Here is a 14,281-nt window from a genome sequence, read left to right as displayed (position 1 = left end):
TTGCTGTTTGTGCGATTTCTTTTTTTTTGCATGTGGGGGAAGGGGTTGATTATTTTTCTTTGAATGGGTTCCATGGTACTTCTTTGTTCCGTGGCTGTCTGTTGGGAAGACAAATCTCAAGAGTTGTACTTTAAATCTTTGGACAGAAGTCAAGGTTACAATGGTTGTCCAGCAAGAAGAGCATTAAGTTGCTAAAGTGGTCAACAGGAGGTGAGAAATGTATTGATGAATGTCTCGGCAGCAGATAAACTGAGACAGGAATAGAGATGGCTGGTGGTGTGTGGTGGAAGTAGGCACTTTACTGATGATGAGGATTTAGACAGATCTCCCATGAAAGCTGCATGAAACATTTTCCCATGTTACACTTTAGTTCATAATGAAAGATGTACTTTCTAAATGCTCAGGCATTTGATCACATGAATTGTGAATCTTAATATGCTAGACACATTTCAGTTTTCAATTATTCCAGCATGGTCACTTGACAAGGATACGTACAAGATCATCTAAGGACTTGGTGTTTAACTAGGAATAACCTCACCTGTGTTGGACAAGGTGTTTATTGAGGATGGTACTTAAGGATGCAGGGTCAGCTACATTAATTATCCCTACATTGAGAGTTCATACTGAAAAGTTCATTCCTCAGAAGTTTGTTTCAGCTTAGAACAGGGCAAACCTATCAATTTAAAAGGAGTATGAAATGTTTTTTAAAACATGCAAGAAACAAGACAAATATTGCAATGATATACCAATTAAATTTCAAAAAAGTGTCATTACTAGTATATTTAACCTGCTATAATTATATATTTAGTATACATAGCAACTTCTGTAAGCATTTCAATTATAACACTGTGGCTTATATAATTTTACTGATCCTGACACTATAATTTTGCTCATTAATTACAGGTATTGTGTCACACGTTCAATGCATTGCATTTGCAGGGATTCTGTGCTAAGTGAGGGTCAGTAATAAGATTGCAGAGTACTGATTCAATTATTTGTTATTTAATTTCCATTGATTGATATTTACTGCCTTTCAGCGTGTAACTGCAATCTGCACGCCCGTCGGTGCCGGTTCAACATGGAGCTCTTCAAACTTTCTGGTCGGAAGAGCGGAGGAGTCTGCCTGAACTGCCGCCACAACACAGCAGGTCGCCACTGCCACTACTGCAAGGAAGGTTACTATCGTGACATGACAAAGCCCATCACTCATAGAAAGGCGTGCAAAGGTATGTGAGAAGAGCCCGGGCTCTCACCTGGCAAGAGGATTATTTTTCTTTTGTCTGCCATCATAGTGGACTTCCGCTGGTGGAAGCTCCCTTGTTTGCAGAAACTTTAGCCCCTCATTTTGGCACAGGGGGCTTTTGAGGAGAAGTTCTTTTGGAACACGTGTGGCAGGACAAGGAAAATAAACAAAAGCTGACAACAGAGAAGGACAAAGGTGTGAGAGGATTCTTAGCTTTAGTTGTATGATTGAGAAGGACTGGCAGATCAAAACATTCACACAACACAGGTGTGTACGCCAGCAAACACACAGAAGTTACATTCAGCGGGATCAACCCCAGCACAAAGAAAGCCTCACACACACTGCTCAAAGCCGCATTTTAATCTCTTAACAAACTGCTCTAACACCTCTGAAAACAATGTTAGGTCTTTGAAATAACTCCTCATGCCTTGCCTTTTGTAAAGCTCTTTTAGTTCTTTCTAAAGATAAATAAGGGATTTGAGTATTATTTTGCTGTCTTTTATTTAATGCTTCTATTTGGAGGGAATGCTTAAAGGTATATTGAAAAACACCTCGTTTTTACACTGCTAATTAATCAGGACTATATAGTAATTACATCTGTTTGCCGAAATGTGACAAACAAAGCAAGTTTCTCGACTCACCATCACTTCCTGCCAATTGTGCAATTCTAATTCTAAAACTCAGTGTTTAGAAATGATCAGTTCTTTATCTGAATTTTACTGAAAGGAAAATGACTAAACTAAAATCTGAATAAGGATAAATTGTCCAGGTTTTTTTAATAGTAATTTGGTTGAAATGATATAAAATCTATATTTAACTCTTTCATTGATGGGTTTCAGTTTCTTCAATCATTTAAAAAAAGTATTTGAAACTAGTTAAGCCACAATGAAGCATTTTTCAGTTATTTCCACTCATATTTTTGAAAAAGAATGGGAATTAATGTTGTGAAAAGATGTCACTGATTCAATAATGTAAATAGTACTTCTGCATTACTTTTGTTAAAGTTTCAATTGATGTACATTAAAATATTACCTCTCTCTAGCATAATATTGTTCCCTGAACAAGTTCAGAATGTTAAAAATAGTTTCTAACTGCCAAGGTACAATAAGCAATAATGAGAAATGACTCTCCATCTACTTAATCAATTCACTGAATGTTAAAGATCGAGTTGTTATGTGAACTTAGGTATTCAATTTTTAAAAAAATATATAGTCGTGGGAATTTTGGTTTTGTGCACATGAAGGCTATTAATATAAATGTACTTAATATAGTCAGTGTTGTGCTAAGTAAACAAATATGACAGACAAATTAAATATACTTGGTAAACTACTACAACAGCATCTAAATGAAGTCCTCTAAAAGAATCATATTAAATAGCACAGATATCAATAATCTGGACATATTTTAAAAACTTAAAATATAAAGAAACTTAATTTAAACCTTGTCATGTCAGAAACACAAATAGTCATTTCTATTTGTGAAAGCTTAATTATCAATATACTTAAAACCCAAAATTACAAACTAGTGCTAAATTTATAGCTCTTTAACTATAAACTCTCATTCATTATTTAACTTATCTATCCAAAGATTTAATTGACTTTTGAGTAAACTCCCATTGCCAATAAAAGCAAAAGTGCTATCAGAATACCTGTATCCAATATTTTTCCACAATTGTGTAACATTCACTAGTAAAATAGCAGTAAAATTCTGAACGATACAATAATTACTACCTTCAGCTCTGAATCAGATCGTAAAACAAGAAGAATTTAAAAACTCTTATTAATGTTATGGCTATGAGAGTGTAGGGAGTGTGCCTCATGCAGGTGTACCACTAACTCTATAGTTTACATTTGTGAACCTTTTTTTAAAACTACAGACACCATGGCTCACGTTACTCAAAACATTCCTGGATCTTTTTCCAGTCACAAAGAATGTTAAAAATTGTTAATGCCTTTGAGAAGCACATTCTAATACTGCAGAATGTGATTGAGTCTTCACAAATGGCTGTATCCACAGAAAATGTACAATTTATATCTTGAAGATCTTAATTTTGCTAATTCAATGATTTGCATAATGTGCACTAAATTAAAATTCAGTAAAATTAACATAAGCTATTAGTACAAGAATGCTCAGCATTCAGAACTTGTATAATTAATATAAAATGCATAAAAGCATGTTTCAACATCAAAACCATTTAATTGAAGATTTATGTGATGGACTTATATTCTTATTCACTTAAACTTCAGTATAACATTACGAGTAGAATCACAAATTGCAATTTCACCATTTAAACTGTGCATATTTATATATAGCAACAATCAACCGTTTAAAGGTTTGCATGAACCGAAGAGGATCTTAATGGAAAGCTTTAGCTATTGTTTGATGGGTATGTGTTTCAGAATGAAATGATGAATCATAATGACAACTTGATTTACGACATTTGCTTTACCCCACCACTTCCATTTCTTATTACTCATGTTCACCACATAAGCGTTTAACATTACCAGAAAAAGCTAAGAAATCCTAACAACTCATTAACTTTGAATTTGTTATAGTTTTACATTGTTCTATCATATTGTGTTCATCATCGTTTCACATTGTCATGTGCTTTGTCATCGATCAGCTAAGTAAGGAAAATTGATCTGAGCTATTTGAACTAAAGTTATGCGGCATCTAACAGTCACTTGCATCTGTGGACTACTAAATATGCTGTATAACCTTTGGAAAAAAAAGACTTGATTCTTTCACCCATTCCTCTTACATTTTAATTTGATTATCTAGTTTGAATTTTAACACATGATTCAAAACATTTTCTGTTTTCTGAAATCTGCTATTAACCACGGCATTTTCTTTATTTGTGCATTGTTTATCTAACATTATCATTTCCATTTTTCCGCTAGATCATTACCCAGCCTCCCCTGATGACCGCATGTGGTCCTATCTTTGGTTCTTGTAGTGCATTGAGTTTGCTTGTTTTGTTTGGGATGATGCAGATGAGCTGCAAATGTCCAGATGCCGAGACTCTGTTTTCTCTCAGGACTGAATCTAGAACTAATGGGTTTAGTTTCAGAATAACGGATCACCCACTTGAAATGAAGAAGAGGATGAATTTCTTTTTTTTCATAGATTTCTGAATATTTGGCATTCTTTGCCACAAAGAACGATAGAGGTAGAGTCACTGAAAATATTTTATGGTCAATCAAAAACATTTCTGTATCGTATCATGGGTTAGTCAAAGATTATGGGGAGCAGGTAGGAAAGTGGTTTAGGCAAAAATCACATCAGTCATAACTTTATCTATGGGGGAGAGGGACAGACCAGAGAGGTCATATTACAGCAAGGGGTCAAGTGATTGTCACATTTCAGGGGAGGATGTTTTAAAGCTTTAGAAACCACCGCAGATAACCATAGACACAATTTTTGACTAAGTTAGAAAAGCAAGCAACGTTCCCTCTAATTTTTTTCACAGCTGCGCAGAGCAACCATTGCTCTGAGCAGGAAATGTTTACACAGCCTGAAAACTGCACGAAACAATTTTTTTGTAATATGCATGATATGAATAATTAGAATGAAAATTGAAACATCACATACTTTTGATTTTATTTATTAATTTAAGTGTATAATTGAAGGGTACAACAAAGAAAATCTTTCAAGATCCGTAAGCTTCTTCTGATCTGTCTTTATTACAAATCCATTGTCTGTAAACACTGTCCAGATTAATCTCGAATCCAGGTGAAAAATTCATCTTAATCCTCATTAGATCAACCAAATGTTCAAACTTCTTTTCTGCTTCTGGGTTTACATTTGATTGAATTCAAAAGATTGAATCCACATTCACAGTCAGCCCTAGAAGCTTGGAATAAGACCATAAGATATAGAAGCAAAATTAGGTCATTCGGCCCATCGAGTCTGTTCAGCCATTTCATCACGACTGATTCATTTTCTTTTCAGCCCCAATCTCATGCCTTCTTCCCATAACCCATCATGTCCTGACTAATCAAGAACCTATCAACCTCTGCCTTAAATATACCCAATGACTTGGCCAGTAACCAACAAATTCCACAGATTCATCACCCTATGGTGAAAGAAATTCTACCTCATCTCCATTCCAAATGAACTTCCCATTCTGAGACTGTGTCTTCTGGTCCTAGACTCCTCTACCACAGGTAACATCCTCTGCATATCCATTATATTGATGTTTTTCAACATTCGATAGGTTTTAATGAGATCCTTTCTCATTTTTCTGAAATCCAGCGAGCAGACCCAGAGCCATCAAACATTCGTCATATGACAAGCCTATTAATCCTAGAATCATTTTTGTGAATGTCCTTTGAAACCTCTCCAATTTTAGCACATCCTTCCTTAGATATGGGGCCCTAAACTGCTCACAATGCTCCATGTGAGATCTCACCAGTGCCTTATTCTACTCCTTTCAATATGAATGCTACTTTTGCATTTGCCTTCCTCACCACCGACTCAACCAGCAAATTAACCTTTAGGGAATCCTGCTCCAGCATTCCAGTCCATTTGCACCTCAGATTTTTGAATTTTCTCTCCATTTACAGAATAGTCTACCCTTTTATCTTTTCTACCAAAGTCCATGACCACGCCCTTCCCAACACTCTATTCCCTCTGCATTTCTTTGCCCACTCTTCTAATCTAAGTTCTTCTGTACCCTCTCTGCTTCCTCAACACTACCTGTCCATCCACCTATCTTCATATCATCCACCAACTTGGCCACAAAGCCATCAATTCCATCATCCTAATCATAAAACATAAAAAGAAACAGTCCCAACACAGACCCCTATGGAGCACCACTAGTCACCAGCAGCCAACCAGAAAGGGTTCCTTTTATTCCCACTCTTTATCTCCTGCAAATCAGCCAATACTCTATCAATGCTAATAACTTCCCTGTAATACAACGGGCTCTTAATTTGTTAAGCAGCCTCACATGTGGCAACATGACAAAGGCCTTCTGAAAATCCAAGTGCATAATTTCCTTCGATTCTCCTTTGTTCTGTACTGCTTGTTATTTCTTCAAAGAATATCAACAGATTTGACAGGCAAGACTTTCCCTTAAAGAAACCATGCTGACTTTGGCCTATATTATCATGGGCATCCAAGTACCCGAAACCACATCCTTAACAATCGATTCCAACATCTTCCTGACCACCAAGGTTAGGCTAACTCACCTGTAGTTTCCGTTCTTCTGCCTCTTTCCCTTCTTGAAGAGTGGAGAGACAATTGCAATTTTACGATTTTCCGGAACCATTCCAGAATCTAATGATTCTTGAAAGATCATTACTAATACCTCCACAATCTCTTAAGCCACTTTTTGCAGAACCATGAGTTGTAAACCATCTGGTCCAGGTGACTTAACTACCTTCAGAACATTCAGTTTCACAAACACTTTCTTGCTGGTAATGGCAACCACTCACTTCTGGACCCCTGACATTCTCATATCTCCAGCATATTTCCAGTGTCTTTCACACTGAAGACTGATGCAAAATACATTCAGTTTGTCCACATTTCCTTGTCCACCATTGCTACCTCTTCAGCATCATTTTCCAATGGTCCAATATCTATTCTTGCCTCTCTTTTATACCTCATATATCTGAAGAATTTTTTTGAGATCCTCTTTAATATTATTGGCTAGCTTAACTTTGTATTAAATCTTTTCCTTCTTTAAGACTTTTTTAGTTGTGTTCTGTTGGTTTTTAAAAGCCCCCCAATCCTCTAACTTCCCACTAATTTTTCCTCTATTAAATGTCATCTCTGTGACTTTTTTGTTGGCTTTGACTTCTCTTGTCATCCTACTTTTAGAATACTTGTTCTTTGGGATGTATCTATCCTGTGCTTTCCAAATAGCTCTGCCATCATCCCTGTTAGTGTTCCCTTCTAATCAATTTTGGCCAGTTCCCCCCTCATGCCTGTGTAATTCCCTTTACTCCACTGTAATATCGATACAGCTGACTTTAGCTTCTCCTTCTCAAATTCCATGGTTAATTTTATTATATTATGATCACTTACCACTAAGGGTTCCTTCACCTTAAGCTCTCTAATCAATTCTGGTTCATCGCACAACAGCAAATCTAGAATAGCTGATCTCCGAGTGGGCAGAGCTACAAGCTGCTCTAAAAAGCCATCTTGTAGGTATTCTACAATTTCCCCCTCTTGGGATCCAGCACCAAACTAATTTTTCCAGTCTACCCGCACATTGAAATCCCTGACGTGTATCATAACAGTGTTACGATAATGTTCCATGGTTGTCAACAAGAATTGATAGTTCTTCAAAGTCTTTGTTTCTATGTATGTAGTTCAACATATCAGTGAACTTCTTAATGGAACCCGTATTAACTTTCTCAGAAACGACAAATTATAAAGAAGGCAGAACTTATAGGTGCAAGATCTTTCATTTGTCACTCAAACAAATGGTATTGGCAAGACACTATGACAAAGTTATATTAACGTTATATAAAAGAAAATTCCAGCTGTATAGCAACAAAGGCTATGTGCGCAGGAGCATTTCAGTTACTGCACAGTTGTGCACCCATGCAGCTTAGGGGGAACATTGCGAGCAGCTGCCAGATTTTGGCCAAAACTGCTACAGCCATCTGAGTTGTGCACATGTTTCTTTCTACCAACCCCATGGTCAATTATTGGGTCTTGGTTAGCATCATGACCCAAGAAATTGTAATAAAAAATGCTGAGCTGTACTTTAATTAGTCCTTAAATCAAACTTTGCATATATGAAAACGTTATTGCTATGCTGCTTGCAGTAATTTGGAAGAGTGTAATACGCTTTCCATTCTGTTCACCGTTGACCAATGCTACCTTAATTCACTTTTAACTTGCCTGCTGCAAGCAGCTGTGTGACTAAACTTCGACAAACATTGTACTGTTCCAACAGAAATGGAGAATGGTGAGTTGCAAGGTAACTCAAAGTAATTCAACGGAAAATTTCTTATGTCACAAATGAGTTAAAATATTTTCAAAATTTTTTTTGATCTAATGCCTTAATCTTAATTTCAACCATTTCATATTTGTACCATTATACTAGTATGTCTGCTGTGACGTTAATGAGAAATGACATGCCTTCAAGGTAGTAATATGATACAAACCAAGCATATGCCCCCAAGAAGGACAGGTGGGGTATCCAAAGCTAGAGATTGTGACTAACTAAGGAAGTAGAGGTCACAGTAAAACAGAAAAAGGAAGTTTATGACAAATTCCTGGTATGGAAGACAAGAGCACAGACAGGATACAAACAGTTTTGGGGAAATCTAAATATTGTCTAAAGAAAGCAAAGACAGAGCATGAGAAAAGATTAGAAGGAACTATAAGACGAAGCAATCATTTATTCTTAAAAGGCATTTTTAAAGAATATTGGAGCTCATTTAGAATATTAAAAGGAGGGGTAAACAAAATTATAACTGACGTACTGCATGAGTACTCTGTCTCCGCAAGCGTAGAAGATGAACTTACTGTTGAATCAGAGAAGAAAGAAAATCAATATACTGGACAAGAGAAAAATAGGTCATCATCATTTAATGATAATGTTATGATCTCCTGGTAAGGTATGTCTTGGGTTGCTGTTAGCAATTAGTGTACTGAAGAAACAATTCTAAGCGTAATCTTTTAGTCTTCCTTGGTTATGGGACTAATGTCAGGGGAACAGAAGACTGTAAATGTTATGTGTCTGTAAAATAGGGTAATAGATCTTTTAATTGCAAGCCATTCATTCTGAAGTAGGGAGTACTGTAAACTTGAGTTCTTTGATAATGTAACAAATGGATTTGAAGAATATAGTAAATGGGTTTGCAAGGGGCACATGATAAAATAGCTTTTAATAAATATTTGGAATCTAGACCTATTTTTGCCTAGAATTTCATACTCATTTGGTCATTCTAAGTGTTCTACATAATCTCTTCCACCTATTATTGTACTCATCTTGAAATTTCCATATATGTGACAGATGCACATAAATATAAAGAACTTTAGGAGAACTCAGGTTTACAAGACTCAAGAGTCTTTCTCCAAGTAACTATGGTCACCCACTTTGGAATGGATGGTTTGCAATTAAAAGGTCTATTCCCCTATCTTAAAAAGTACTTTTTAACATCATGTTCAAACGTAGACAGATCTGTGGTTTTTCATACAAAAGTAGTTGACATTGGCAGGATAAGTTCATTAGCCAATCAAGAAAGAGTATCTAACTTGCTTATTTGATAATTAAATCTGGAATCACGGCATTCATGCTAAACCTGCCCATGTAACTGGTTAGAACTGAGTTAGAAAACTGTGTGAAAATCTGGTCACCACATTCCTAGAAGCATGCCAAGGTCCTGGAAAGGACACCAAGGCTGATGGTTCTTACTTATTAATGCAGATTTTGAACGATGGCCTCCCTAGTTAGAGAAAGGTGTCATGGAAGCGAACAAACATCTTCAAAATGTTGTGGGATTTAGATATTGAGTAGAGATAAGTTGTTCCTCGAACAATGGAGTAAGTATTGAAGCACAGAAATTGGCAAAATAACTCAAAGAGTAGGCATTTCAGACACAATTTTTAATGGAAGGAATTCACCATTGGAAAGAGTACTGTAGAATCAGATTTCAAAAGGAGTTTGGGTATGCCCTTGAAAGTATCTGGTTTTGTGGGTTTTGGGGAAAACCTAGATGGGGGCAGGATGGGGTAAGGGAAAGTTGTGTGTTTGGCAATGCAAAGTGGACTAAATTGGAATTTCTTTGGAGAAGGCCGTACAAGGTAATGGGCTGAATAGGGTCTGTTTTTATGTGGTATTATTCATGGATACTAAATAGAAGTGAATCATATTTTTATTATGTGAACAGCACAATAGAAATTGTGGGAGTAAAATAAAGGAACTAATGGTTGTTATATTGAGATTGTCTCATTTCTCTGCAGCACCTGTAACTCAATATAGGATCAGTAATGTTGGAGAACAAATTACAAGAATGATTGAAAATTTTTTTTGCCCCTAATGTTGAAACAACCTTTTCTTTCTTTATTGATAGTATACCCTTTTTTGTGTCAATTGGAGACTAGAATGCCGTACCAGTTTCAAAAGACCATTCTCACTTTATTGAGAAACTTGTGTGCAAGCTAAATATCTGAACACCCAGCAACAATACCCTGAATGTAGGTTTTGCTATGATAAGTTCATGAAGCATGAAGTTCTGGTAATTTGCTTATTTTTTTCTACACCCTCCCATAAATTACCTCAAAGTTGAGACATTGAAGTGCTATGCAATCTCTGGCTTGATCATTTTTTTTCCAAGACTACTTAATGTGATAAAATGGTCCTCAGTTGCTAAATGCAAGATATGGTGGTAGGCTATGTAGTTCAAAAGGATCCCATATTCTATCGCTGTAATGATCTTATTCAAGGCCACAATTGACCTCGGTGCTTTAGGCTAGAGCAAAGGGAAAAGAAATCAATGTTCCCTCTGCTGATCACTATCCAATCCCTCCTGCTGGAAGGTATGCACGCAGTAAAATCAAAAAATCTAAATAACATTAAAATACAGTCTGAAGACCATTTGCAAAAAAAAAATGCTTTTGCTATTAAGATTTTTAACATACCTCAAAACCTAAGAAGTAATTCCCATTCGTGTCTGGATCAAACCCTTCTACAGAGTCTGCAGTGAATGGAATGTCCGTGGTTTGTGTGTTTATTCCTGCCAAAGTAAAAAAAAATTAAGCCTTTAAGTCTGTGTTGTGTTTATAGTTTAAATATCAAAACCAGCTGAGTTATAAGTGTCACTATTGAGGAATCCTGTAATATGGTGCTGTAAGCATGTGGTGTTCTTAGTTTAAAGACCATATTCCATCCAAGTATCAAATAAGTTAAGATTAAGTGGAATACAATTAACCTGTGATATTGTAAGTGGACAATACTTATTTTGGAAGTTACTAACCTGGTAATTTTGCAATTTTATATAAAATATTCAATAACAAAGCCAATTTTTTTCAAGTATTTACCCTGGATGTGCATGGAGGTTCCCTTTTTGAATAGTATTTCTACTGCTGTGAATGTTAAATACTTTAGGTGTCTTAATCAAAGGCAAGCTGGGGAGAAGTTTAGACAGAAACATTAGTAACAGTTGCATGATTACTCAAATCATCCTCTTATGGTACCTTTGTAAAGGTGATCATGATACCAAAAAATTTAAGGTCTTTACATTGTAATTCTAACATATAAAGGATAGGTAACTGTTTAGAAGCTCAAGTCTGTGGTTGTTCTTAAAATCAAGGGAAAGGAAAATTGTAGCTTTTGGAGTTTTACTACAGTTGATGGCCACTTTATTAGGTACAGGAGTGGAACCCGGCGTGGACTTCTGCTGCTGTAGCTCTTCAAGGTTTGAAGTGTTGTATGTTCAGAGATGCTCTTCTGCACCCTACTGTTGTAACATGTGTTTATTTGAGTTATTGTTGCCTTCCTGTCAGCTTGAACCAGTTTGGCCATTCTTCTCTGATCTCTCTCATTAACAAGGTGCTTTCAACACAGAATTGCTGCTCACTGGGTGTTTTTTTTTGTTTCTCACACTATTCCCTGTAAACTCTAGAGACTGATCTTCATGAAATTTCCAGGAGACCAGCATTTTCTGAGATACACAAACCATCCCATCCGGTACCAACAAAAATTCCATGGTCAAGGTCACTGAGATCACATATCTTTCCCATTGTTGTGTTTGGTCTGAACAACAACTGAACCTCTTGACCATGTCTGCATGCTTTAATGCATTGAGCTGCTGCCGCATGAATGGGTGATTAGATATTTGCATTAACGAACAAGTGTACAAGTGTTCCTAATAGTGGCCACTGAGTGTAGTTTCACCACCTTCAATATAATGTTTAATAAAGCAAAATAAAAATTTAAAACTGATGTGCATATCACACTGTCATATAATCCAGAGAATACTTACTCAGCATGACAAAAGAGTCAAAATCTCTAAAACTTGACGAAAGTAGATGAGTAATGAAAATTATATCCAATGACTTTATTCATTTGGTAATGGTTCATAAGCAATGTTATGACTCATCATGAAAATGCAGCTAAAATGAATGCAGAGCTGGATCATAATCTAATTGCACCCCTCCAGAGTTTTGGGTAATCGTCTTACAACCTTCAGTGATGTCGAATTGTATTATTGAGGCTCATGATTTTACAAATGATCAAATTAATGTTGTATGTAGAGTAAGGTTTTAGAGATAAATGGTGATTAATGAACAAGCTTTACAATTGATTAACAAGATGTCATCATTTTCAGCAAATCACAAGCGACAGCAGAATGACATAATCATAAATGTAAAATGTTGTCTTTGTTAATGTTCTGTTCTTTAAGTATTTATCACAGATATTTCGGCTTTTACTCTTTGGATATTTAGACCTTTCTTGACTTGCTTCTGTTGGTGGGTATCTTTGTCCCACAATTACTGTGTTGTGGTTTTCCAGACCAAGGGCATCTAACCATTGCAATGCAGAAGGAATGTTGCACCGGCAAATTTAACCACAGGCACATAACAGACTGGTGTTTCATCTCATTGATGTTTGTAGGCTCTCACTGTGCAAAAATGGCAATTGTGACACTGCTGCTGCTTGTGGCTACTGATGTTTTGTATAACTTTCAATTGGATCCTCAGGCCTGGATATTAATCTTTCTTAAATAGGACAAATTGTAAAACAACACACATAAAATGCTGGAGGAATTCAGCGGATCAGGCAGCGTCCATGGAAATGAATAAGCAGCTGACGTTTTGGGCTGAGCCCCTTTTTTGGGGCTGGAAGAAAAGAGGAATATTGCCAGAATAAAAAAGTGAGGGGAGGGGAAGGAGGTTAGCTAGAAAGTTATAGGTGAAGCCAGGTGGGTAGGAAAGATAAAGGGCTGTGGAGGAAGGAATCCGATAGGAGAGGACCATAGGACAAAGGGAAGGAGGAGGGAACTCAGGGCGAGTTGAAAGGCAGGTGAGAAGAGTAAAGAAGCCAGAGTTAGGTATAGAAAAAGAGGAGAAGGGGAGGGAATATTTTTTACCAGAAGGAGAAATCAATATTTATGCCATCAGGTTGGAGGCTACCCAGACAGAATATGAGGTGTTGCTTCTCCATCCAGAGGGTGACTTCATCGTGACTTAGGAGGAGTCCATGGACTGACATGACAGAACAGGAGTGGGAATCCGAATTAAACGGGAAGCTCCGCTTTTGATGGATGAGACAGAGCAGCTCAACAAAATGGTCCACCAATGTACAACGGGTCTTACCAATGCAGAGAAGCACCAGTCAAATTTAAAATATAGTTCTGTCAAGCCATTTAAAAAGAAATACATTCATCACAATTTTGATTACGCTCTTTAACAATGGAAATAACCTTGCCTTTAATTCTCAATTAGTGAGCACTTTGGCTTTAAATTAGATGGTCCAATGCCAATTGCTTTGCCTTTTCCAATGGTTCACTGAGAACACAGAAAAATTAGAAACAGGGTGTTGAGGGACTTGGATCTGGCTGAGAGTCTTGAACAACATCACAAACAGGGCTTCAAAAACCATGCCAGGCCAGATTTGGCTCACAGGCAGCATTGTAGATCTTACATTTTGAGAGTTCACTTTCTCCCCCTCCCATTTAGTGCACAGAGTTGAAGATGAATGCATCTAAGGTAAAAATTGAGGCTGAGGCAAGGGTATTCAACGAAGTAGAAATGAGGATAGGAGGTCAGAAAGTGATGGCACAATAAAAGAACATTATTGTTTTTATTAACATGAAGTCTGTGGGAGAAGGCATGGTCCCGGGTAAACTGGTAACAAATAGGTTTATAGCAAAGTGAATGCTGAGGCAAGTCACGTGATCTGATAGCCAAGGGTGAGGGTTCGAGGGATGATATGGAATTCATGATAAGATGGAATGGAGGCATCTGAAGCTGGAGCTAGTATACAACATGTCATTTTGTTGTTTTCAATGTCTGCATTTCTTTTTGTTAGGGTAAATACTTAATGTCCTCAGCAAGAGATACATTGAACTGTAA

General features: G+C 36.7%; 1 protein-coding gene across 2 annotated transcripts in view; it reads left to right on the top strand.

Annotated features, from left to right (window-relative positions):
* The window catches only part of ntn1a (netrin 1a), a 180,247-nt gene that overhangs the window by 83,833 nt on the left and 82,133 nt on the right, over nucleotides 1-14,281 (top strand). For both annotated transcript variants that reach the window (XM_059948637.1, XM_059948636.1), the window contains exon 3: nucleotides 1,038-1,226. In XM_059948637.1, coding sequence (XP_059804620.1) covers nucleotides 1,038-1,226 — 189 coding nt within the window. The remainder of the gene's footprint in view (nucleotides 1-1,037; nucleotides 1,227-14,281) is intronic.

Source organism: Hypanus sabinus, chromosome 23, assembly GCF_030144855.1.
Source record: "Hypanus sabinus isolate sHypSab1 chromosome 23, sHypSab1.hap1, whole genome shotgun sequence".
Taxonomy (NCBI): domain Eukaryota; kingdom Metazoa; phylum Chordata; class Chondrichthyes; order Myliobatiformes; family Dasyatidae; genus Hypanus; species Hypanus sabinus.
Note: the sequence above shows the minus strand (reverse complement) of the source record. Positions and strands in the feature narration are given on the sequence as shown.